Raw genomic sequence first — 27,063 nt, 5'->3', positions numbered from 1 at the left:
GAGATGTTTCTCTTTTTACTGAGGACCTTTGATTTTTCTATAACCAGAAACATACTGTGATTTATCTGCTTTGCTTACAGTATGTGCTTTGACTGTTATATTTGTATATCACTATCTATAAACATTCCAGTATTTCCATATCATTTCCGTCTGACTTGTATGTCTGTCAACAGCTTTCCTCTGTTTTTATCCCACTAACTTTTTGTTTTAGCAATGAAAAAAAATCCTTGTGGACCACTGTCTTGTGCTGTTTTGCATATTCAGTTACTGTTTTTTTCACACCTTGCCCAACATGGATAACTCTCTCACACTGTCTGTTTACTACCATTCAAGTGTGTTTACAGTCACTGTGCTACGACTCCATGGACTACTAATTAGGTTTAAAGAGCATAAATCTGTTATCAGGAGAAATAGTGTATGGCTGGTTGAATAGGATCACACCGCTCGTTAATGTGAGAAATGGGACAGCTCTTAGAGGCCAGCGTGGTCACATGATGTTTTCCCTCTATTCTGATGCACCACAAAGAATGTGCTCAAAATAGGCTCACCCACAAAAAAGTTATAATAATAATAATAACATCTTATATCTTTTAGTGTTTGTCTTTTGCAAATCTTGCAATTCAAAGAAATTGTTGTGCTCCCATTGAATAACCCTTTTATTTTATAATACACACAAATAATTTAAAAAAGACAATGCTCTTATCAGCGGCCAGCATTTCAAAATGATCCATTTGAAGCTTTGTTTCTTTGAACGGACTCCCTAAAAATGAGTATCTGGATACTGTCCTGCAGATGATGTGGAAGGTCCAGCTGAAAACCCATATGTAGCACCTGAGTCTGTGGATCTGAGCCCAACGAGGGTGGTGAGTGGAAGGAAGTTGCTGGCCCACGCCGCTGCCTGTGGGTGGACTTCTGCTGCCTCCTCAGGACGAATAGTGGTAAACTTATGAGGGACGACCACAAGTGGAAACAGCACCTTTGGATCAACTGCAAACTTAATGTCCACATACACCTGGGAGATATGAGAAACAAAACTTTTTACTAGACAGATACACATGATTATTTGTTTTATATTGCAACTGTACATCATTCATTGTTGTTATGTTCACTGTCACATTGTACCTTGATAAAATATTCAATGGAGAGGATGTCACAGTTGTGTAGAGTGTAGACTGCATCAGCAGGAACCTGCAGCTGGCAGGTGGCTGTGTTCTCCGAGTTTGGTGTCAGAATGTCTCCGACCATTTTGAACAGAACTTTTTCACAGACTTTAGTGGAATCATTCACACGGTACACCGTTTTCTGCAGTAGACTGAATTTGGGCTTCACTTTTTTTGAAGAGGAGTTGCAGATTTTGGCAACAATAGATATTGTATCACCTGTTAAAATAAAGAGAAGAAACACTGAATATCGATGGACATTTCAACAATGTGGCCACACATATACACTGATCTTAACCCTTCAGAGTCGACTGCATTGGTGGTTGTGTTATTTAGTCACACTCACGTTACCTGGAGAGCAAACCTTTTTCTCCACAGTAGCAGTCATTTGGATCTGCCCCTTGGAGAAAACCCCTGTCTCTTTATTCACTGAACCGGTCTGTGAATGCTGTAGCAAATCATACAAACACACATTTTGCTGTTATTCTCACATGTGGTTAAAAAGGGAAAAACACAAAACCTGGATTTAGGCTTATAGGTAAGAACCTTCTGTTGTAATATTATAGATTATACATGTGTTATGGTTGTAGTAGAAGCTTTTACTGTGGTTTATGGTCAAATCATTGGTCTGCTTCAAGCAAGGGAAGTGCATAGTTGTAACTGGAGAACACTTCAGCATTTGGTAATCAGTAGAACTCTGTTTAATGGTGAAACTAATGGAAAGTAGGAGCATTTCCTCATACACAATGCAAAAAGAATTCAGAGAACTGAAAATAAAAACCTGTGTAGCCTCTTTTAAAATCTCCACTCTGATGTTTTGTGACTTCAAATCTGTACCTGCAATATTGTGGTGTTCCACTTACCATTACCTGATCCAGGCATGGGAAGAACCTGGAGACAAATTGGATCTCATCTTTTACTTTAGAGGGCCATCGCCAGCTCCGGGAAATCTTTGCTTCAAGCATGTAGATAATATTTCCATGCTTGCCCTTGAAGGATGATGGCAGGTCCCTGTAAAGACAATACAGGAATGTACTTCTTTGATCCAATACAGCAGGAGAAGCTGGACCATCTCACTTACCCATTTGGAATTGGAAGAAAGAATTTGATATCATGTAGCCCTTTGGAAAGTACAGTGCCTGCAAAAGAAGTGAGGATGATTATCACCACGCAGAGCCTTGTGCAACATGTATGCAACTAAAATTACTTCATGGGTACCAACATTTCTGCACATTGAAATGTTAATTAGCATTTTCTGTATGTGTAACACAAAGTTGTAACACACACACACACACAAAAGAGGCTTTGCAAAATGTTGTTTAACCACTGATGTGGTTTGAAGGAAACTTTGCTGGCCTAATTCTCAGTGAACAGGCAACAGGTTGTTTACATGCTGGACTGAGGTTGGTAACATTTCTCACTGTGGTTTGTAACACATCTAGTGTTAACTATACTTTATGTAGGCCTACTTACTCATTTTGTTCTTTTTACCATTACCATAAACTTTCCTAACAGGAAGGAAGTAAAAGGTGTGAGGAAAATACTGGTCAGATTTCCATACAACAATAAGCATGAAGAAAAACAATATATAAGTAATAAATAATTCATTATTGAAAAAATATTAAAAAAAGTTAGTTCAAGATCCATTCAAATGTGTTCTGTGCATGTAGGATACCTATTTCCAAATACTTGTTATATAATAGGAGATCCTATAATAGTAGATCCTTGTGTATTTGGCAAATGATTTATATATATATATATATATATATATATATATATATATATATATATATATGTATATATATATAGCAGGTAAGCATATAAGCTACAAAGATGTTAAAGAAAAGAACATATTGAACTCACCTTTATCATTTTCTCCGATCAAGAATTCTTTAATTTTGAAATATCTCCTGTGCGCTTTGTATGTTGTGGTGCTGTCTCCATCTCCTTCACTCCACTGCACATGTGCGTCCCCTTTGATTTTTACAAAAAGACTCTTCATTTTGGTGTCTTTTGTCAAATTGAAAACAACACTTCCTATGATGATATCTCCATCAGAGAAAGTGCCTTCTTCGTTGAGCAATCTGTAAGTGAGACGTAAATCCTTGATGGGTGACATTGCAGAACTACATCTGTCAAACTGTCCTCAAAACTAAGTTAGGATTTCAATCAGTTGGTACTTTTATCATGACAGGCCCCACCCATTCAGTGAGTTCATAGAAAAACTTCCAACACTACCTCATGGGAGGGGGGGGGGTGGTTTGTATTACAACATTGTCTTATGACAGGGTCATTCAGATATATGCTGGTGATTTCCTGTATGAGTTTATGGGGTCATAAGTGTATGAACAGCTGCTCTTTATTGGAATCCCTTAGCGTCATCAACAATGCTTCTTATTGAAATGAATAGAAAAAAGTTCAGATCAATAAAGCAATTACATGAGTTGCACTAGACAGTAATAAGGACACTGAAATAGTCACTTTATAGAACTTTATTCAAACTTACAAGTGAAAGTAAATACTCTGACAGGAAGTTCAAATTCACTTTGAGATAAGTGTTTTTCTTTAATGCTAAAGTGTACAGGTTCTATGATATTAAGTATATTTGGCATCTTACCTGATTGATTTAAAAAAAATATATGAATATATAGTCAGTTTATACATGTTTAAACAGAAGAGGTAGGTACATGTATAAATTCATGCAGAAAAGGCACTAGAATGTAGTGCATAGCATTTTAAATAGTGAGAAGTTTCATGATTATATCAGCAGCTTGGTAACCTGGCAACCTGAGCTGATCAGAAGATAAAACATCACAGTGCTACAGTTCTACCTTTGTATTTAACAGTGAGATTATACTTTCTATAGTATATAATACAGCATCTAATATCACAATTTAACTATTAGTGATTTATTCCTTTATAATTTGTAATGTATACATGTATATAATAATGTAAAGTAATCATTCATTTACTTTGCATCAGATTTTTCAGTGTTGGAGGAAGGAAAAAGGAGTGAATATGATGGAGGGGCTTCACCTGACTGAGACAGGAAATCTGTATTCATCATTGGGGCAGAGGGCAGCAGGTTGTACGCAGGAGCTGCGGGGGATTGAGAAAATGGGGGTGGCTGGATCTCCATAGCTGATGGGGGCGGGTACACTGCTGGGGCAGATGGGGACGGGTGAAACTGCGGGGCAGTGGGTGGAGGGTGATGCACAGAGGATGAAGATGAAGATGGGCATCCATATGGAGAATTGCCCTGTGGCATTGGATTACTGAAGCCCTGTGTTGGATGAGTGGGGTACATGCCCGGAGGACCAGCATACATAGTTGCTGGAGGTGGTGCTGAATACCCCTGGACTCCTGGGTATCCAAATCCACCTGGGGGTACAGGAAAAGGGTTCATAGATACTGCAGGAGGGCCGAAGTCGCTGTGGCTTGGGCCTCCATAAGCTCCAGGTGGATAAGGACCCGCGGGTGGACCATTGTTACAGTTGATAAGAGCGAAGCCAGGAGGGAAAATGACCACTGGAAACAAAACTTCTGGATCGAAATGAAAGCTGATGTCCAGATACACCTGAGGAAGAGTATGGCTGCCACATTAGTACATGATGGTTTGTAAGAGAAATAATGTATGTTGTTACCATGTGACATACCTTTACATTGTATTCCACTGAGATAATCTCACAATTCTGGATTGACACCATCACATCAAGGGGAATCTGCAATGCACACCTGACCTCCTTCTGTGTTCGGGCTTTAATGCAACTGTCAGCCATTTTGTTGCAAACAGTGTTCTCGTGTTTAGTCCTACCATTGGCTCGGTACACCACATCCCGGTTCAGACTAAATTTGGGGGTCATGTCACTGGATGAAGAATTGTTGATTTTAGCGACGATCATCACAGTTTCACCTGTGGAAAAAAAACACACATACACAGATTAAGAACATGCAGTGTGCAGGTCACTGGTACCACTGATTATGGGGTAGTTAAAGGTTTTACTACCTGCTGCATAGGCCCTCTTGTCAAGAGTGACGTCCATGTGTGTATGCCCTTTTGAGAAAAGCCCCATCTTTTTGTCTGTGGAGCCAACTTGCTGTGACTAAAATACAGTAAAAAGAGTAACTCATTAGTTTAGTAGTTAGGACAATAGAATTCATAGTAACTGCAGTGGATATTATACACAAATAATGTATCAAATAACAATGTAAAATCACTGCGATGGGCCTACAAAGGCTATTATCTGAATTTGCAGCTCATCTTGCCCATTTGGAGCTTTATAGTGAACTACACTGCCCTGACCAGCGCTTCAGTCTGTATGTAGTGTAGATGTAGTCTTGATTACTCTCACTTCTCTTAGTTTCCTGTTCAGGTGCAAAACCACAAAAAAACAGAAGCAGCAGCAGCTGCTGCTGCACTATACCACCTTTAAACCACTAAACCACACCTGGACATATAGGGAACACTATTTAACATGCTGCAACTGCCTGTTACAATATTTCCCTTTACAAGCTTTGAAAAAAGGTGTTAACCAGAAACATCATTTTAGAGAAGCATGATATGTAAATAACCACATTACTGGTTTGCAGTTTAACAGTTTTTGTCTTCTCTGAATTCAAAACCTTTGACACCAGGTGAAGCAGCTGTGGTATTCTAGTGAGTGGAAACAACCAGCCACTAGGTGCAATTATTGAGCGTGGTTACAGATTTCACACACCATCCGAGAATAAAGATCTGGATATGATCTGGAGACAAATTTTAACTCCTTTACTGCTGACCCATCCAACCTCCAGTTTCTTCCCAGCTTTGCTTCCAGCTGATAGACGATCTTTCCGTAATGCCCTCTGAAGGATGAAGGCATGTTGCTGTGAGAGAAAAGCAGCAGATCTGGTTAAAGCGACTCTCGATGATGATGATTGAATCAATTATCTTACTGTACTCACTCTGGTGGAATGGTGAAGCTGAATTTATAAACATGAATCCCTTGAGGCAAAACAGTATCTAAAAAATGAGGTTTCTTGGTGTTAATGTTGACAGTTTAAAGGCCTGTGCACTATCAATACTTGTAATTAACAACAGCTTCATATTTTGGCAGGGTACCGTATATAACTGTCTAGTTATAACGTGCAACAGTTTAAAAAAAACAACTAATTTCTTCATTTAAGTGGACTTTTTGAGTTGTTTACATGTGTTATTGTTACATTTATACACATTTTATCAATGAGAACATTGAAAAACAACCTAAACTTCCAGCCAGAGGAAGCAGCAGCAGACCTCCGTGTGTGAAGTAATCTGGTGAAAGCATGCGTAAAGACGTATGGCGCCTTCCTACCATTGGATCCCTGCGGGATCAGGAACTGCTTTAGTTTGAAGTATCTCCTGTGTGAAGAGTACGTGTAGGTGCGATCATTTCTCCTTTCCGACCAGTGCACGTTAGCGTCTCCTTTAGCTTTAATAAAAAGACTTTCAACTTTGATTTCCTTTTGTAACTCCAGTATTACACTTCCAGTTATAGTGTCTCCCTGCGAGAACGTATCGTGTTCGTTCAGCGCATCGTATGTGATCGTAAAGCTTTTCACTGAAGGCATATTGCAGCGCTGATACAACACACAACAACTAAACTGGGCCTGTAGACGATCGACGGACTCTTCTGAACGCGCTTTGGGTGTTTTCCCGTTTTTAGGCAGCCATGGCGTAGTGAACCACAAGACACGCCCAGGGAGGTCTATATTCTCAAAGACCTCTGCTGCCATCCGTCGTGCGGAAGTGGGAGTGTTGGGGCGCACAGCAAGGAATGACTACTTCATCCAGCTGTGGGATGCATTATGTCCATTTAGAGTGCAGAGCCCCCTAGAGGCCAGTCACAGGAAAGTCCTAATGTGGAATATCAACAGATCCTGATCATTGCGCATTATGTGAACCTATACGGCCCTTCAAACTGTGTGGTCCTATTTGAGCCAGAATAATGCTCACACGCCAAATTCAGGTGAAACTCTTGACCTGTTATTTTATTACAAAGTGTGAATATGCATATACTGCCCTCTAGTGGTTCAAACATGGCCACTAGCAGGTGTAGCTGCTGCACCAAATACCCCAAATAGACAGGCTTCATCAACTGGGGTCACATCCGCCTGTTTAAGTGAACAGTCATAGACATCATCTAGATTGTATATATATTTTTTTTTATATATTTCACTATTTTTACATGAAAAATTAACTTAAAATAAAATACACTTTACATAGCAGTGTATCACACATGCCTTATTGAATACTGAAATACCACTTGTGATGTTTAGCAAAGGCAGAAAAAGCTTAAAAACTTACACCAAATATCCACAGGTAGATAAAACATAACACACGTTTATATAAATATGTATAGAATAATATGGGATACATTAAAATTAATTTAATGGCTCAAATACATTGATTTTAATCAGTAGTTTATGGTTTGGGCCTACTGCACTGGTTTGGGCTTGTGCGGATGACCTACCAGTAGATGGCGGTATTGCACCTGCTACTGGATTGACAATAAACATTAAAGAAGAAGAAGAAACAGGCGGCTGCACGGAGTTGTGTTCAGCCACTCAGCAGGCCTGCTGCTGCACACAGCCACAGGCCGCAGCTCACCTGCGGCTTGTGAGCGTCAGATTTGTATTATCTGAGCAAACAGAGACTGTGTGTTGATGGTGGCTCTCGCATACTGCTTTGAATACATCTAGTTGCCACAAGCCTCACCACAAGTTTTGGCAGCAGCTGCTTTTGTAATCCTAAATCAGAAGTTAATGAGGTTTTAGAAACCTGCCATGAAAAGTGTAGCAGGCCAAACCCCATCACCTGCTCCACCTGTTAACGTGGTGGACGGAGGCCTTGTCTCGGGGCGCCGCAAGGCTACAGCTGCTAACAGATATCTGCTAGACATTCGTAAGTAGCAAAGTTTCAACTTCTAATTATTTATTTATTTACATGAATGTCTGAAAGTCAAACAGCCCTATGCTTATGGATGAAAATCACCTTTGGGTTTTTTGCTTTTTGTTTTGTTTAGAAATGTGGCACAGTGTAAGAATTAATGTGTCCAACATGACCTAATGTTAATAGGAAATCAAAAGTTTAAGGGACTACTCTAGTCACATTTTGAGTAGAAACCTTCAAATTCTTTGCATGGACATCCATCTACCAATCTATCCGTCACAGTCGCAGGTGCAATGGGGGAGAAGAGACGCCTATATCTCTGCACAGAAGGAGGCTGTGGGGTCTTCACCCAGATTGCCAGACCTTGTAAACCTAAAGGGAGGTGTCCAAGGACTATATCCTACCTACCTTAACTAGTCCCTCTAAATGTGGAAGAAGTGTATGTCACTTCCACTGTGGCCCATTGCTCCACCCACATCAGTGCAGACTTAGACTAAACTTTATGCTGCACCCAGCCTGTGCTGATCTCCTCCTCCCTGTTCATGTCACTCGGTGAACAAGACCAAGAGCAATTCCATCTGGGACAGCTTCTCATGCCATCCAGTTCATATTGTTGTAAAAAGCACAAAGGCATATTGTAAACTAAATGTACATCCTACTATCATTGGGTTCCACAGACTGTTGATATAAATGTCATTTTAAAAAAAAGGCTGAAAAAACAACCACAGTGCTGGTGTTTCTTGCCATTAGAGTTTAGACGATAGGAAACTGATCTCAGTCAGCTAATGTGCCGTCAACAGAAAGTGCCATGGAGACGGTTGCCGAGTCACTGTTGTGAGTGCAGGGAAGGGAGGAATGGGGGGGGGGGGGAAATCAGGACTACAGGACAGTCAGAACAACGTGAGAAATCCAAGAGACGAGCAAAGGAATGTTAAAAAGGACGATACTGAAAAGTTGTACTTTAAAGCTGCCACAGGTTAGTTCCTCACAAAGAGCTACTAAACCGGTTTCTTCATTGTTTTTGGTGTCGACATGAGATGATTACCCACAGCAGGTGTTGCTTCCTGTGTTTGTAAATATTAACCTTCATTTTTAAAGAGCAGAAAGAACCGAAGAACTTTTTTAAAAGTATATTTTACAGTGCTACAAAATACTAATAATATTTTTACCAAAACATGTTATAAATGTACGTTCAGAGTGGTGAAAGTATAACATTACCAGGCCCAGATCTGGACTTGTAGCCTGACAGGGGAGAAACCCTGCCTTGATTTAACTGTATTTACACAACAAGAAACTGTATCCTCAAGCAGCACAGCTATATGTGTGGTATGCATCAAAGTGTGTGGCATAGACATTAAAGCTTTTGGTGATACACAGATGCACATGGTCAAGGGGGCAAACATGATTTTTGTCTGCCAACAAAAATTATGTTTTTGCATTTTCTTGTGGAGGGGGGTGGGGCTGTATGTAACAGCCATACTCTAATTGCGTTTATTTCAAAATGATCCCTCTCAGCCTGATTAGCGAGTATGAATATAGCAAATGATGGCAGCAGCAACTTAACTGCCAATCAGTTGTGAGCGGAGAAATGTATGAGTAAGTGTGGCAGAAATATGAAAGTAATTAAAAGTGAGAAAAGTGAGCAAATCAAATCCTGCTTAGGGCCCTCATTAAGCGAAGGACAGCCCTGCATGCTTTGAAATTCATCTACATAAGGGAGATGAAACTGGTTGTTAGGCTGATAACATTTGTCTATTATGGACCGCGGAGGACCATCTGTAGCATAACAGCAGATGCAGGCTTCGTATCACACGAAGACTTCATTACTGCCCGTTTTGTGAAGGAGGTTTTGTATTCGGTAGCTTATAGGAATTTAAAAATGTTGTGTTGAGGTACACACTAGGTAAAAGTGTGCAGCATTGTAAAAGATGTGTTCTTTTGTAATTGATCTATTAATGGCAAAGACTTAAATCACACCCCTCAGTAGAAGCTCATTAATCTATGCCGTGTATGTGCTCCTCGTTGGATAGGTTGTATCCCTGCATTGGGAAAAAGGCTGCCTTGGTCAAGTCCAGTCTTTATTGAGATTAATGAACAGCTTGACATTTTTAGTCCTCTGTCTGAATCGATAATTTTAATACTCATGAGGGCCAATGGGGATCTGGGCTGGTGGAACACACATAGTGGCCACCGGGCGCATGTTAAATGTCCAAGTGGTAATCAATGCAAAGAAATTAGCTATTGATCTCTTATAGTTTTGTAATAGGTTATCTATTGGTTTGCTCTTTCGGAAAATTCCAATATCAGTCGGATGGAATTGTGCTGGTAATATTGCTGTAGGGTGTGTGTGTGTGCATGCAGGGTCACATTCTAATTAGCACAGAGGGCAGACTGTAAATAAACATGTTGAGAGGCGTATTGGTGATCCACTGTTTATTACAAATAGGGCTAAGAATTTCTGATTGTGTTTATGTGAGCTTGATGCTGAACAGAAGATATAATTCTGCTGTTTTTGTTTGTACTGACGGATAAGAAAACTGATGCCACACACAGACATATCTTCTTTTTGAATAAAGTTACATTTGTAAACTAAAACTACTAAACATACTTGCCCAGCTTTACCTTTGTCTCTGTTTTTATGCAGTGCGAGCTGGATATGGATCTGCTTTGTTGGGGAAGTGGGGACCTTGGCCAGACTGGACACGGAAGGGCAGGGGACATCGGTCCACAGGAGGCCCACCTGAGAGAGTTTACAGCATCTAGGCTCGGCAGTGTGAAGCTGCTGGCATGTGGATCCAGTCACTCAGTTGTGGTTACAGGTACAGTTCCATCTATGCTTGTGCAACAATTGTGAGGGGTGGGCTAAGAGGAAATTGACCTTCATCAGTATTATGATTATTTTGATTCTCAATTGATTCACATAGGCCAACAAAATATTTGCTAATGAAGATACTTAGTAATGAGGTGTAAAGTTCACCACAGGGCAGCATGTGTGGTTTAATAATATTGAGGGAAATGGCATACTGTCACACACCTTTTCAAAACCATGAGTGTAAAAGAGAAAGGAGTCAGTTACACACAGTGACCTAGAGTACAAGCTAAAATATAGTGTACCTAAATTGGGTCATAACACTAATTGAACCATGAGATATTCTGCAGTTTTCCTACTGCTGTGGTTTGTCGTTTTTCTATTGCACACTGTGTATGTTGAATGCTGTTCACTACTTTGTCCTACATCAGCATAAGAGTTTCTGTGCATTTGTGTGTTTTAGGTTGTGGTGGTGATGTTTTAAAGGAAGTTTGTGCGCATCATTAGCAGATTTCATTTGGCTTCTTCTGGAGTTTAAGTCTACAATGCATTTTCAGATGACAGTAATGTCAAATGTAAGGTTAAAGCTGGTAGGTTTTGCTGTCAGACCAGCTGTGATATCCAGTCTGATGTACTGAAGGTACTGAAGGCCAGTTACTTAAACATTTGATCACATGATGATGTACAACCACTCAGTGATATTTATTAGCACTATCATATATACAGTCAGACACATGATGGGCATATTTGTTCAGGTTGCCTTGTTGTACAGTGTGTAAATGTAGTGCATGTGTCGAGTGGCATAGCAAAGAAATAGTGTATTGTCACAGGTCTCAGGTTTACACCAAAGAGCAAAATGTGACTCTTTGAGCTAGGGATTTATCTTAGCCAAAATATTTTAATTTTTGAAAGGTTAGTAATGAGCTTGATGCAACAAAAAATGAAGTTGAATATGTTTAATATCATTTTAACAAACATAAATGCGGCATCTTCAACATTGAAATTGTAAGCTTCCCTTTTATGGACAGCCACTGGTATGGCACGTTAAATTCAACAGAGGGCAGCGAATGCCACACAATAATAAAAGAATGTAAAAAAACGAATAACTACGTTTTGTTATGATGCATCAGAAATAAGAATCGTATAATAACTGTTTTAACGTCAGTTATCACTAATATTGGCCATACAGCTTACCTTTACCAAGTTACTTAAGTAAATTAAGTTCACAGCTCTGTGCTTTGTGCAATGATAGCTTCAGAAATGTATCCATCTACTTCATTGTTCACCCCTATTGATATAGGTCTTCTCAGCTTTGGCTATGGTTCATAGCACTAGCCAGGGCAACGATTGTTGGTCCCACCCATAATAGAGTGATTGGTTAATTCCCCTGTCACTTTTTGAACAAACTTTCATCCTGTTTATGAACTCCTAGCCAATGCCTGGGCCAATTTAAACCTTTCTCTGCCTTGGGACAACAAGAAATGTTCTGAAATGCTCTTTCTGAATGAAAGTTGATTGAAAACTCCAGGATGAGAAGAGAATATATTAAATAAAAACAATAAATGTTATATATAACTTCTCAAAAACTAAATTCTGGCTTTCTCTAGAGAGTTCCCATGTGGTTTATATACTACAGGAAGTGTCTTCCTCTGCCCATGAGGTAATACCAACGTACTTATTATCCAGTTTGATAGAAACCCTGATGACATGAAGCAAGGAGGCTCCTCTAGTACATTAGCTGGCAGGAGTCATAAATCAGTAGCCTAGATAAGTCTTATAGATCACCCCAACACAGGGATCCTATACCTCTACCATCATTACAGGGAAAAAAGGTGACATTTTTGATTGATTAAAATGGCACAGGCTAGCTTAGGCTAAATCATGTTAAGTGATGTGACATTGCAGTTTCACATATCATATTTCTGTCAAGACAATGATGGTGGAAGGCATTGTCAAGGCATGATATCTGACAACAGCAGACATCTGGAGGGACCGCAGGAGATTTATGGGAAGGTTTTAGTGGTCTGAGGGAGATGAGAGAGAGTAAAAAGTGGTCCTTTTTTGTGCATTGTCACTTCCAGAGTGACTGTAAATTTTACCTCTAGTGCTGTTGGGAATCGGAGACATTTACACATCCTGACAAATTGCCTGCTGTAAAAGTATTTATTGGTCTTGTCCTCCCTTTATTCTTGGGCCAACTCACAAACACATGCCCCCCCTCACAGACACAGAAATATTTATCCGCAGCAAATTTATGTGACACACGTTTACGCTGCGTACCTGAGCTATAGCCCGAGATATGTCATAATGGTGTCATGTTGAGAGTACCGGTCTGCTGTTAATGCTTTAATAGAGGAGGTCTTGAGTAGGTCATAATGGTTTTATATCAGCCGCATTGTCCCCAATCACTGGCCATTTGGCTCAGTCAGCTCCAAGAAGGGTTTGTTTATGGAAAATTAGCTCAAAATAGAAATCCATAAAGTTGATATAAGACGGAAGAATGTATACACACACACACACACACACACACACACACACACGCTCTATCAAATTGTGTGACATGAATAATTTTCAGTACCTTTGGCATATGTTAAATTGTGATCATTTGTCCAGTAGTATTTGTTTTCATGTTGATTTAGCACCAAATACAGTCTGTAAATTGTTCTTTAAATGCCAGTGGTATTTTCCTTGATAATGATAGAATGATTCCTTTTGTGTAAACTTAGTCTCTGTTGACTTGGACGCCCTTGTTCAAATAGTGCTCCACACTTTAGTAAAAAGCACTACAAATTGTTGCCACTGGGTGGCACTGCGAGACTGCCAATGAGAAACGGTGGCAGAGGAGAGTAAGTTGAGGGGGGAGTGAGGGAGTGGGTGGGCAAAAGGGAGGCTCACACTTACCTCACACTCAGACAGAGCTATAATTTACTAATAGTGTGGGAGCCGCCATTGCTGTTATCTTTTAATAGATTTGTACGGGGGAAAGCAGGTGCCTGTTGTTAATGCGTCCAATTGCCCAAGTTGCCTACAGAATTTAGGGCATCCATCACTGTCGTCGGTGGTGACACCCTGTCGTTCTACTTCACGCGGCGGGCCGGCCGGGCTGGGTTGGTAACAGATGAGGCTTCTCTCTCCTCCAGACGCCCACAGTCACACAGAGACAACCACCATACGTGCTTGCACATACATAGACACACGCACATAAAAACATATTCTTAGAGGGCAAACTAAACTCAGCAAGTATACGCATCTGTATTATATGTAGAGCTCTAATGACTTCAAAGTGTGATAAGAAACTATGAAATCAGTATCAAAATATAAATAATTATAGCTTAACCTTAGAATTGATTTGTTACCCTGCTTTAACTCTAATCATTAATATGAACTTTTTTTTGTGATTTTCACAATAACAAAACCCTCTAGGCACTTTATCTCGCAGTGCTGTTTTCCCACCCACTATTTCATGTCCTAATGTTACCTGTTGTTGCAGTGACGTGTCAGTCATTGCCGGTAAAGATGACTGGCCCGTTTGATATAGATTAATTTCCCTGGTTCGTCACATCTGTTGACCTGTAGCTATGAAGGTGTGAAGGGATTGAGCAGACTAGACTGAGCTTAATACAGTCCATACACTACACTCTACTCCCATTTCTTGCTATAATGCTAAAGTTATTATAATATAAAAAACAGAAGTAGCTGCTAAGTGACCTGAGGAGTTGCGATGGAAACATTTACATTTTTTTTTACAGCATCGCACTTGCTTGGTCCTGCCGGTTTTATGAGAACTCTCAAGTTAACTTAATATTAGTAAATTATTTGCTAATGCTTTGGGTAATTGTGCAATTAGCCATCGGTTTGCTGTTAATAGTGTATACACATCTGTCATTTTACAGTATAAGCAGCAACGTGGGGGAGTAATGTGAAGCAGAAGCCTCAGGACAGCACAAGGAGATCATCCTCTGTATTTGTCCAGGCAAAGACACAGTGTAAGGCTGTTTTTGTTGTCATTTTCATGGTGCGTGGAGGGGTTTGACTGCAGCTCCTGAATTATTTATTATACATTCTTTTTTATTTAAAAAAAAAAGTGACATCTTGAACAGTCCAAATTTGGGTCAATATGGGTCAAAGAATTTTTTACTTTTGTAAACGTAAAAGTTAATGGAGAGTTACAGCATTACAGTGAATACATGAATAAAACTTTCTTCAGCCAATATTATATACTACTTATTTGAAACAAAAATCAATAACTGTCCTACACCACAATTATCCTATAATATAAATAAAAAACAAATTATTTTCTTTTTGAGTTATAGAAATAAATAACATTAAAAATAATCTTGGTAATCTTTGCACCTCCCGTTGCTTTAAATTCTTGACCTCTTAGCTGCACCCTTGAGCTTAGCCAGGGGCACCACGTTGCTTGCAGGTTTGCCCTCCGCCCTGGAAAACACTCCGTGCAGCTGTGTTGCTTTAGACCCAGGCTGAGAGTTGGAGGGTATACAGAGGTGCCGGCTAATACCTTGTTAGGGCTGTTTCAGTTGCTGGGTCTCGGTGAGGTCACTGTCAGTACTGTTTTAGTTCGAGGACCTTGATCTGCTGCATGTTGGATGAAGCCAGAAGACTCATGTGCCGGCCGTTTGTGACCTGTAATTTTCTGCTGGAGGCCTCGCTCTTGTGACTTCCATGGATGGATGTCTTCGGTCAGAAATGGTTATTTTAGTTCAGTATTTGAATGTTTTTAATTATTTTTTTCCCAGGCTTTTATTGTTTAGATTGTAAAATTGACAAAAAGTCCCAAACAGGGACAGAGCTTATGGGCAGGTTATTCCTTTGTTGTTTATTTCTCCTCCTTGTTTTTTTTTCCGACTTCTTCTTCCATATGAGTTATGAACTTTGGTTATTCCTTGGTGTCAGGTGTTTAACAGCATATAAGGGCTGTGACCCAGCCTCCTAACCCTCTCTTCCTCCCTGACATCTCACTTAACATAAACCAGAGCCCCTCTCTCTCCCTGTAATTGTAACCATCATGTTACTTCTGTGCTGTTTTTCCAGTGTTTCACTCATGCATGCTGTTGATAAGCATTGCACCAATTTTATGCGTTCCTAGGATGCTTTCCACATTTCTGCACAGAATGCAGCTCCTTTCTCAACCTATAACAACTTTAACAAAAACAAGTGAAGTGACATCATGCACATAGTCATAAAGCAGCCCGTCTGGATTTTTTTGAGAGTGCATAATAGTATACAACTTTTCGGTGAAAGCAAGTATTGATACAGCCTCTGTTCATCGAGTCATCATAAAAATCCAGCAAATCTCTGCAAACATGGAGAGAGGCATAGCTTTTATCTATTTAGTTTAATGGTGCCCATTAAAATTGAGTACAGCAGACATAGTTTGCTCTGAATAATATAGTCCTGAAATCCAATAAGTTTTTGAAATAATAAAATAATTTTAAAGTAACAGGAATGGACAATTGACCTCCCAACCACCCGGTCCTTATTGACATTCAGGGCACTCTCTGTGGAATCAAAGGGAGACAAAAATGTGAGAGGGAGATATACAGTAGACTGATGGAGACACAGACGGACAGTCACAATTGCAGCAAAAAAAAAGAAAGGGGGAAAAAAAACATCCTCAAGTTGCTCACGAGACCCCCTCTTTTTCTGCCTTAGGATAGGGTTCTTCTGGAAATATGTAATTCACTTGGACTGTCAGGAAACTGTTGTTAATATGGAGACCCATTTTCTCATTTTCTCTTTTCTTCCCGTTTTTCTTTCCATTCATCTGTGCCCTGTAGGCAAATACACCTTTACCTATGTATTTTATTGTCTTGTTTAATGTTTGTCAAAGAGTGCAATACTCAGAATAATTCCAGGAAAGTATTGGCCATCCCCTGCATGACAACTCCAATATGTCTGTTTTGGACGGAGCACTGAGGCGAGCTTTGATAATAATTTACCATTTAGCTGTGTTGATGTTTTTCTATGATTTCCCAGTTGGGGAAAGGTGAATGAGCAGGGAAAAGGGAGGAAAAATAACCTCATTCTGGCTTCTCATCCTCTGTGTTACTCACTGTTTCAGCTCTTTGGTACTAATTTGTTACACGTTCAGTTTTGCAGGCCTTTTAAGGTTAATCATAGAACAGAAAGGTGCTGGAATATGGCTTTAACTCTCCTCTTAGTAGAGCATGGAGACATGTAGTTGACCACCGTTCTGCCTCCCATCTTTCTTTCTGTTCCTCCAATACATCCCTTAAAAAAACGTCAAACGTGCAGAACAAAGGGTGGGGGGGAAGTCTTGCCAATTAGCAGCTAATGAGACAAGCTTGTGAGGATATCTAAATCCTCAACGTGTTAACGTTTACAACCCCCCCCCCAACCCCTCCATCTCTGGACTCCTCAAACCTACATGCTTCCCCCATCTGCCCTTGCAGCCAGCCCTTTGTAAGGCGGTGAGGGCACCTCAGAGGCCACGTGTGTGATTATTCACACATGGCTTCGGCCCTGGTGCTTTGAGCACAAAATACACGAACAAGAAAGAAATGCTTCATGTATGGAAAATGTAAAAAGTGACACATGGCCAAGGATCTCTTCTTATTCTTCAAGTTTTTTTTTTCTCACCCTCAACACTCACAGACACACACAATCACAATACTATCTCATCTTCTATAGATAGATACAGAGATCCAATGAGGCACTCTCTCTTGTCTCTGTTCTCAATTTTACTTAATACAGTAAAGCCAGGAATCGGGTGAGTGGGTTGTGGTTGGGACGCTGGTAAGGGAAACACATTTGATAAGTGAAAAATAATATGCCAAGAGAAAAACCAGCCTTCCCAGTCGCCTTTTGACATGCGTTTTAACAGAGATGTCTGTGTTGGAAGTGAAAATAAAATCTGCTTTTGTAATAGAGATCTTTGGACAGCCTTGAATGATTTGCCACTACTCCTTTTCCGGAGTCATTTTCTCCATGGTGTGTGTGTATTGGGAGTGTGCTTGGAATCTCAGTGGGGGAAATCAAATGTGAGTTGGCCTGGAAGTGTTGCAGTAAACAGTTGAAGAAAAGCAAACACTGGCCAGATCAGGGAATATCTTGCAATGTAATGTTTGGACTAAAAAACAGCGATGTGTAATGGAACAGCATAAATTCCACTCTCCAAAGGGACTTCTAATTGATTCTGTGCTTCATTACTGGTTTTCTCAGAGAGAAATGGACATCTCACTTTCGAATGAAAACAGACCAGCACACATTTTAACGTATGCCATGGTGATTATTGTGATACAGTTCTCACAGCATTTGGCAGCAGATGATTGCTTTATTGCTTTTAGGGCTTCTTAAATTGTGTTTTTTTCCCTCTCCATGAAGGTAGCAGGGAGTAACAGTTTGAATGCAACCTTAACCTTGACTGAAACAATTAAATGAAAAGCAGAGAATTGAAAGAGAGAGGTTTGGGAACACAACATAATCCAGGGCTCCACTTGATGTGTTATTTGTCAGGGGCAGTACATTTGTGCATGTTAACTAACTGTGCCACCGGACTTGGCCTGCTCGTAATAGGGTTCCAGCGCAAACATTTTCTCTCAGGGATTTCTATTATTAATTCTGTCTGAACACATCCATAAATGAATAATGAAATAAATAATGAAAACGTTATTACTTTTGGCAGCTGGGTCATTTCTCGTTTCCTGCGTTTTTTTCCTCCACTTGTTTCCTACTAATTAACTTTCCAAGGAGTTGTCCTCCTTTTCACCAAATAAATTTCATCAGTCTGGTAGGCTGCTGTGTGTGTGTGTGTACGTGTACAATCTTGTGTAAAGACAACAACCAAAACAATACACAAGTCCTTCACTGGTTTATTGTCATTGGCAATAAATGAAATATATTTTTAAGCATACACAGCACAGTTATTGAGCTCTTTTATCACAACAGGTGGATTTGTGTATAGCACTGTAATCATAAAGTTAAAAAAAGTGTACCTAACATTCACATTTCTTCACTTTAAACCCCATTATAACACATTTTGGACTTACTTCTCACAATAAAACATGTAACAGGAAGCGCTTTTAGCAATATCTAATTTGGCAAATCAAGGCTTCCTCCTCTCCTTTCAGCTCCACTCATCTCCATCCTCTCAGATAGCCTGCCCTATGGCCCACGCCATGCTGTTAAAGGCTTGTGTGCATGGGACAGAGGCTCGGCGATAAGTAGCCCTCATTTAATATGGATCTTAAAGAGGGCAGTAAAGCTAAACCTTCAGTAAAACTCCCTTCATCCCTCTGGCATTGCTATATAGATGACTCTTCTCTCTCTCTCTCTCTCTCCCCCCCTCATTAGAGTCATTGCCACTCTTTCAAACTACTCCTTCCTCCTCTGCGTTTTACTGTTAATTAGTTTGCTTTGTAAGGTTAGACGTGTGGACGGAGCAACTTTGGGAGTGTTTGGCTGCCATCTGTGTGCGTACGGCTCTAACTATGTACAGATGGTGTGTGCTTACAGACAGGTTGCTTCTTGTGTGGAAAAAAAAAGCACGAGAGACGGTTTTGGTTGTTTTAACAAGATTTATGGCCATTCTCACAGGTAACTGTTAAGCTGTAATGATGATTGTTAGTCAGCTGTCAAAAAGAGGTAATTTAAAGCAAGTCAGTAAGAAAGGGAAGAACATGTGTGTTTCTTTGCTGGTGATGAATCCTTTTGAAAAATGGTGTAGATGTATTTAAAAAATGGCTTTGTTACATTTTGTGAAACATGTTGAACTAATTGTGTTGTGGGTACTTCAGGACAAAAAAAAACTTAAAATACTATTAGCCACCCAGTGAACCAGGTAAGTAGAGAAAGAGGCCGGAGATTGCCAAATAATTGCCTGACAAGGTCACAAAATTAGAAAACATAATCAAATAAGGAGCTGACTGACTTATTTATGGTTTTGCTTCCCTGCACAGGAGCGGCTTTAAGTCCTCATTATGTGGAAAAGATTGTATTTTATATATTTGGGACATTGCAACTGACAAACTCCTGCAGCATGATGCAAGCCTGCATTAGAACATAGCTTCTAATTTTCTGTGTTTTTTTTTCTCCCCATCATTTTGTGACTTCTTGGCCTGCCTGCAAGGTGCCTCTGGTTGGTGGGAAACCTGCCCTTGTCAGTTGCAGTTCAGTGCCTAATGCTTTCTACTGGGCATTGTGAATGACCCTCCCACAATTAAAAAAGGGTTAGCAAAATTATTGTTGGCCTACTGCCACATACTTTGTGACTTAGCAGTGGTTGGAGACAGTGTTTTTTGAGTCTCTCGAACTTCTCCTCTCCCCAGCTCACTGAAATTACTGGGTATAATTAGCAAATTGAAGGAAATTTAGGGAGAAGGAAGTCTTGCTCTTTGTTGAGGAAACAGAACAGACAAAAAGTGTTGGATTCAAAAGCAATGAACACTCTTATTGTTCAATCTGTTTCAGGTGTTTTTTTTTCTCTGCAGATGTCAAAGTTTACACGTCTGTTTTTGAATTTTGCTAATTGTATTGCATTGCTGTGAACTTTCACAGTTTAGCTTGGGTTATCGGTGCTGTAGGTCAGTATTCGTGCTCGAGAAATGACATCCTGTCCATTTCCCAAATGAGATTAAAATGAAAGTGAGAAGAGTGCATGTAACCAGACATGAGAAAAACATAAGCATTTTCACAGCATTGTCACAGTTTTGTTAAACACCATCAAATAAAAGTTTATTAACCATTATAATTTGCTGTGCAGACAGCTTTTTTTCCATGATGAGATGGAGTGTTGAGGCTGGGCTGAGAGGTATTGCAGTGCAGTGTCAGCGCTTATGGAGTCAGTTAGAAGAGAATCTGTCATTTCATTAGATTTGTAACAACATTATTTATTATCATATATTGATGCATGTTTCTTAGTGAGACAGGTCACAAATAACATATAGACAGTTTTGCTACTCTGTGCTTTTTTCCTCCCCTTCACAGTGTTAAAATACTTACTAAACATTAGAGTGGTATAACATTTTAGGATTACAAGATGCAGTGCATTTGTATACATTGTTTTTGAACCTATAAACACCAACCTTTCATTAGGCTGTGTCATAAAACTCCTTACTTAATGACTGCAAATCAATACAGTAATATAAAAATGTATAAAAAAGTCATTTGCTACAGCTATACTGTACAACCTTGTTCAATAAAAGCCAGCTTCCTTTGTCTGCTCAAATCCTCGCTGTCTATGAAGTGGATCCTCCACGAATGTATGAAAAAAGGCAAAAAATACCAGGGGAAAAAAAGATTGCTTTGTTCATTTCTCCCCCCCCTCTCCTCTTTTTTTCCTCTTTCCCACTCTCCCCAAGGTTCTATTAGGAAATAGATCCCAGGTGTTCGATAAGCCTGTAGTGGACATGACAGCAGTGCAATCAAGTGTATAAATTTAATTGCAGGCTCATTTTGTGCCGTTTATTAGCCGTTTAGGGGCACATCGCTCCACTTGAACCCTGTTATTGCCAGACAGAACAGCTGTTTGGTTCCTTTTTTTTGTCTCACTGCATAGTTAGAAAAAGTACACATTTAAACACCAAATGTCATTTTATGAGTTAGATGAAGTAAATATTAGCTTTTATTTGATGATTTTTCTTGAACTTAAAAGCTTATACAGAAATGGATGTCGATGTATCTGAAATTTAAACACACACAAAGACTAGAGTCACACTGGATTAGTCACTCCTCTGTGTTTGCTGCCGGACGGTGCCACACACTAAGAGGACTGCATATGCACTACCTTTGGTTGAAACCTTCTTCTCGTGCGACACCCCATTAATAAAAAAAAGCCCAGAGAAAGCTGCGTTAATTGTTACCATGCACTCGGCCTCGCCTTTCCTATAAATCATCCTACTAATTGCAACAAATTGTGGGCTGACATTAAGCTATGATTCCAAACCGGCAAATATTCATCAACATTGCAACTAGCCCCATAAAACACAGAGCCTGGCCGTTTCCCAGGCTTAATATCTACCATCTAACTCCCCCATTATTTATGGATCTTTCTTGTCCTCAGCATTTAAGTGCTGCATTGTGAGTGAATGAGACGCCATCTTGTTTATTTATTGTATGCCTGGATTAAGCCCAAGTAGTGGCAGTGGTATGACCAGCTGCAGACCTTGTTTTCCATGTTACCCTTGAAGCCTTGTGTGTTGTACTCCCTGCTCTAAAACGATTACTTTGTTGCTTGTCATAACAACATTACCTTGAAGCGTTTCTGTAAATGAAAGGCTGTTTAAATTTTTCAGTGTTAAGAATGTCGCGGTAACAATGTGTTTTTAGCGTCATTAATTATTTTAGCATTATTACCAAATGTCCTTATTGCAGCGAGTGCTTAGAAAGTGCTTGATTTGTAGACAAGCAGTCATATGTTGGAGCATTTAACCCCCCCATGTGATGTTTATTTCATGCAGACAAAAGGCTAGTTAAATCTCTTCCTGTGCCATCTGACAGTCACCATAACTGTCACTGCAGATGATCTATTTCACAGCCCAATGCATTACTACCACTAATGTTTCACTGTGCCGCCAGTTCACCCTGGTACTGTTCAAAATAGCGACAGTGTGTGTCAAAACAGTACTTAAAAGGCTGTCCCCCAGGTGTGCATCAGCAGCTAAAGATGTTGGGGCTAAAGGTCAGGATCTGATTTGTTATGTGGGAGTTCATGGGGAATTTTGATGTGAGCTGATCAATTCCACACCCCGACATGCACATAAATCAATTCTGCAGCTGGAAGGTAGAAGGTATATATACATGTACACATGTTGTATGAGTACATGTGGGGACATGTACACCAATGGACTAATGCAGAGTATAGCGTAATTAATCATAAATCTCTCTCAGCATTATGTGAGCATGCTTTTATCGCCTCGTCTTACCTTATTACACCCCCCACCCCCAATTTATCCCTCTGTTTTAAATAGCTGGCTACACTAACTGGCACTACCATGGGGATAGGAGTGATTGGCTGAAGAAGGGAGAGCAAAAACACCCTTCCTTTTGACAACGTTAAGCATTGACAGGCTTATTACTGTGTTCTCTGATTCAGCTGGATGTGTTCAAGGATCTTCTGTGCGGTGAAAAAGGTCAGCTGCTCTTAGTTGTGCTCGGCTAGAATACTAATACTGTCCTTATTCAAATGATCTGCTCCAGCGCTTATTAAATTGATGGCCCAGGCGCTCTAATTTAATAGTGTTGCAGTCCAGGAGAGGGACACAGCTGCAGTCACCGGTGAATTAGGTGCTTCTGAGGCAAAGTTCAAGCAGGAGCCCCCTTTGCTTTTGGGATGCATTTTTTTTCCCAGCAAATTAGCAGTCAGTGGCACTGCGCAATTAATTAGTGCAAACCAGGAAAAGCTTGTCATTTAATAAGGTGCTTTTTCCCACTCACACCTCTCCCACACAGAAATATGTCTCCCTATCTTACCATACCTCATTCCCCTCCCTTAATCCCTCCCTCCTTTTTTTTTCGTCTGTCTCCCCTCTGTCGTCTACACCCTCCTCTCTTCCATTCTGCCTTACATAAACAGAGGGAATTGATCCATTAAGGGGTGTGCTATTAATACCATTTAATGTGTGTCTGTTTAAATGAAAGCTGTGGGCTGGATAGGTCTGTAGCAGAGGTGCCTCTGGGTTGGAAAGAGAGTAAAGATGGGGTGCTTGCTAATAATTTCATCTAATCAATAACTGTGATTGGTTGATGGTTTTATTTGAGGTGGATAGGCATGTTCTGGCTCTCTCACTGTGTGTGTGTGTGTGTGTCTCCATATGAAACCCATAAAGAGGCACTTTTTTCAGTTTAATTGGACTTCACTTCAAGTGGTAATAAATTGTATGGGATGGAATGTGGAATCAAGTGGTTTGCAACCTCAGCCAAACAATTACATAAACTCCACATCATATTACACTTTACAGAAGTTGCAGTCGATTAGTATGGATACCAACAGTGCGACAACTTAGTTTGACCTTCAGAGTAGTATGTACAGTATTTTTCATTTTTAATGCCCACCTTTAGATTCATTTAGTCTCATGCTTATATGAAGTAGAACATGTCTCGTACACAACCACGCCGTGTCTTGATTTTTAGTGCATATTTGTGCTTCTTTCTTTTAATCACAGGGATCTTGCCTATGCCATTAGAGCACACACTCTCACTAGTTTGCTGTCAGTAGAATCGGGCTGAATTTACTCCTGCTGTTCAAATATGTTACAATTTATTTCTTGATAAAATGTAAATTGCTATTTTGAAAAGGCAATAAAGAAATGGGCAAACTGTGCTAACCAAACAACTACACAATATGTTGTTTTTTTTCTACAGCACACATGCCCACACACCCACATCCACGGTCAACCCCTCTACCATTGTCCTATTTAGAGGCTGAAGGCTGAATGCTGAACATGGAGTACAGTATGCCATAAATAAGAGTGGTAGGGCTCTATCAGTGCTGACAGAGGTCTCTTTCCCAGTGCGCGTACAGACACACACACACACACACACACACACACACACACACACACACACACACACACACACACACACACACACACACACACACACACACACACACACACACACACACACACACACACACACACAGAGAGAGCCTGGCCCAGTGCCTGCTTCTTTCCACCTTCGACTAATAGACTCCGGTGAAACCAGTCAGCATTGTTGTTCTCAGATTGATGTGACCTTGATGCCGTTTAGTGCAGTGATTTGTTTATTGGCACTTATTTTGACGCATGTGGAAGTGAACCTTAAAAGCCATACTAGTGACGTGTGCACACACACACGCGCACCGAGTGAGGAAGATAAAGATGGGAAAAACAGAGCTAGAAAGACGGAAGGGAGGAAAAAGTGAGGGAGATGGAGTAGAAGAGATATACTCCTGGGGCAGATTACATAATACATCATTCACAAACCATTGTTGCCAATATGTCTTTTATACCTCTTAAATTGCCGTTGCCATCCCAGGGCCCCCTCTGCGCTTTGACAAATGCATCACAACACACACAAACATATTGTATTCTCTCTCTGTACAGTTTGTGTACAGTTAGTGGAGTCTATCACAGGCCTCCTGGGACGCTACTGTGTGAGGAGAGGAGCTGGTGCTGAGTAGTGCTGTACAGTATTGATGGAGCTGTGTTTCTGTTAGGCAGTGAAAACAAAGTCTCCCTGATGCACAGCGGAGTGTAGGGGGATCAATAGATGGGGAGCGCTTCATTTCCTCAGGCTTCTACTGAAGAAACACTCACTGATGTGTCAGGGCTGCTGCAGTTGTTGCTTTGACATAGAGGAGATACAAACCATCAGGCTGCACTGTAAGATGGAACATCCTCATACACACACTGCTGCACACACACACACCTACAGTATGATAAGGGAAAAAGAAAGGTCATTGTTGTGTGTCATTTTGTGCTGCATTAGAATAACAAAGAACAGGCATGGACTAAGGTGAAATGGGCATAACTGACACAGAGAATATAACAAGACATAAGCTTGAGTGATGGGGAAGGGATTGGCCACCGCACAGGATGCAACTAGACATGTGACTGTGTGCTGGGGAAGAGTTTGGCTGGCGCACAGGATGACACAGGGCCAGAGCCTGGGGCAGCCAGGGAGAGTGGAGAGCCCAGCTGTCACCTCAGTCAGCCCCTTCTCTGGGGGCAACTGTCAATCAGCAGCCTCTCATATCGCTCCGTCATTGAAGCTAATTGCTATTGTCACCCCCAGAGACCCAGAGGATGCTAATGCTAGCGCAATTGCCCTTTTGGAGAGAGAATACTGCCTCCAAACATGAGATAAAAAATGCAGGAGATCCAGAGAAGTGTATCAAAGGTGGTTCTTGTAGAGCATTAATAAGGCATTAGAAAAATTAAAGGCGGGATCACAAAAAAATTACCTCAAACGGCATACATCCAGGAGCAGAGAGGAAAAGCCTGGACTCTCTAAGAGAATGTGGCTGAGTGGAATCACTCAACAACACATAAATATGCATGTAGTTACACACTCTCCCTTACATTCTTGTACATGCACATGCACAAACAAGCCGGCACGCATGCACACAGCAATAGACCTAATGAAAATAAGATGGATGCTCTCAGAGAGACGTGTGGCTGTGTTATTAATTGCTGTCTGTCCCCTCCTACTGATAATGATGGGCTGTATCCTGGAGAATTTGCAGGGAATAGATTTTATTTGGAAGGATTATTTATTGTCCTTCTCATTGGAGGGGTGGTGTATTTTGAATAGTGAGGGTTTAAATAATGGCCCGTGCGAGATAAGTCCTCATGTTAATTCCTCTTGCACCTCTTCTTTCTCTGACACCTTCTTAACCATGCCACTCCCATTACACAGATTTATCCCCCAGTACACACAGCAAGACTTCACATAGGATAACTTTAGTTTTTACTTCTTCATGTAGAGGGGGAAAATGTCTGTCTTCTGATTTGATGGGCAGTCTAAACAGTTTTGTAACACAGATTTGTAATCTTCCGCCAGTAGTATTATTAATATTCTAATCCACCATGACTCACTGCTGTTGCACCGAGCGTCACTGCCCGCTCACAAGTGGACACGCAAATTTAGAGCAATTATTGCAATAAAGATTCTGCCATTCTGTCTGCATTCAGATCAGGCTGGCTGAAACAAAAGGTCCATGTCACAGAGAAGACGGAGAAAAGGAAAAATTACACCCACACGTGCGCAAAGGTTGCTCTGTTCTCTCTTTTTTTTCTCTTCTCTCCCTCTTCCTCATTCCCTTCATTTGTGGGAGTACAGAAAGGGACAGCATTATCATAAGATAACACCCCCCACCCTACCCCCCCCCCTCCCTCCTCACCTCCAATCCCATCACACTCTCACAACCTATAAATCAGGATGCTGGTGTCATGGCGGCTGGAGGCGTGGTAGCTGTGGTGACATGGAGGATCCTGGTGTGGGTGTGAAATCACTTGACCCTCAGCATTAACCTTTCCAGAGTGAATGGCCGCTGCTCTCCTCAGCAGGCTGGGAACAAAAGCGGCCTGGTATTGATTAAACTCTGCTGCGCACACTTGATATTAAACACTGGCTTAGACGCCTGTGTTCCCTAAACCCCTCTTTCTCAATGCTGCCACTACCCTTACTTCACACGTACACACATATAAAAATGGCTCTTAAAA

General features: G+C 40.6%; 3 protein-coding genes across 3 annotated transcripts in view; 1 reads left to right on the top strand and 2 right to left on the bottom strand.

Moving 5' to 3' along the window:
• Positions 1 to 297: 297 nt before the first annotated feature.
• Positions 298 to 3,299, bottom strand: LOC114441536 (arrestin domain-containing protein 3-like). Its single transcript, XM_028414510.1, has 6 exons — positions 3,024 to 3,299; positions 2,242 to 2,299; positions 2,024 to 2,171; positions 1,512 to 1,608; positions 1,123 to 1,379; positions 298 to 1,012 (listed from the first exon to the last, which is right to left on the bottom strand). The coding sequence occupies exons 1-6, from the start codon at positions 3,277 to 3,279 to the stop codon at positions 761 to 763; spliced, it is 1,068 nt and encodes a 355-aa protein (XP_028270311.1). The 5' UTR covers positions 3,280 to 3,299; the 3' UTR covers positions 298 to 760.
• Positions 3,300 to 3,637: 338 nt separating this feature from the next.
• Positions 3,638 to 6,888, bottom strand: LOC114441426 (arrestin domain-containing protein 3-like). Its single transcript, XM_028414351.1, has 6 exons — positions 6,494 to 6,888; positions 6,105 to 6,162; positions 5,879 to 6,026; positions 5,167 to 5,263; positions 4,817 to 5,073; positions 3,638 to 4,737 (listed from the first exon to the last, which is right to left on the bottom strand). The coding sequence occupies exons 1-6, from the start codon at positions 6,747 to 6,749 to the stop codon at positions 4,129 to 4,131; spliced, it is 1,425 nt and encodes a 474-aa protein (XP_028270152.1). The 5' UTR covers positions 6,750 to 6,888; the 3' UTR covers positions 3,638 to 4,128.
• Positions 6,889 to 8,961: 2,073 nt separating this feature from the next.
• The window catches only part of LOC114441150 (ultraviolet-B receptor UVR8-like), a 96,863-nt gene continuing 78,761 nt past the window's right edge, over positions 8,962 to 27,063 (top strand). Inside the window, exons 1-2 of the mRNA XM_028413936.1 lie at positions 8,962 to 9,046; positions 10,715 to 10,889. Of these exons, the coding sequence (XP_028269737.1) occupies positions 8,999 to 9,046; positions 10,715 to 10,889 (223 nt within the window). The 5' untranslated portion in view covers positions 8,962 to 8,998. The remainder of the gene's footprint in view (positions 9,047 to 10,714; positions 10,890 to 27,063) is intronic.

This window comes from Parambassis ranga, chromosome 9, assembly GCF_900634625.1.
Source record: "Parambassis ranga chromosome 9, fParRan2.1, whole genome shotgun sequence".
Taxonomy (NCBI): domain Eukaryota; kingdom Metazoa; phylum Chordata; class Actinopteri; family Ambassidae; genus Parambassis; species Parambassis ranga.
Note: the sequence above shows the minus strand (reverse complement) of the source record. Positions and strands in the feature narration are given on the sequence as shown.

Excerpts from the sequence above, each read along its gene's own strand:
- LOC114441536 (XM_028414510.1), bottom strand. The coding sequence starts at position 3,279 with ATGTCACCCATCAAGGATTTACGTCTCACTTACAGATTGCTCAACGAA. Across the intron at positions 1,609-2,023 it reads CATGCCTGGATCAGGTAATG|CATTCACAGACCGGTTCAGT; the intron begins GTAAGTGGAACA and ends GATTTGCTACAG. Across the intron at positions 1,380-1,511 it reads GAAAAAGGTTTGCTCTCCAG|GTGATACAATATCTATTGTT; the intron begins GTAACGTGAGTG and ends TTATTTTAACAG.
- LOC114441426 (XM_028414351.1), bottom strand. The coding sequence starts at position 6,749 with ATGCCTTCAGTGAAAAGCTTTACGATCACATACGATGCGCTGAACGAA. Across the intron at positions 5,264-5,878 it reads CAGATCTTTATTCTCGGATG|TCACAGCAAGTTGGCTCCAC; the intron begins GTGTGTGAAATC and ends ACTGTATTTTAG. Across the intron at positions 5,074-5,166 it reads CAAGAGGGCCTATGCAGCAG|GTGAAACTGTGATGATCGTC; the intron begins GTAGTAAAACCT and ends TTTTTTCCACAG.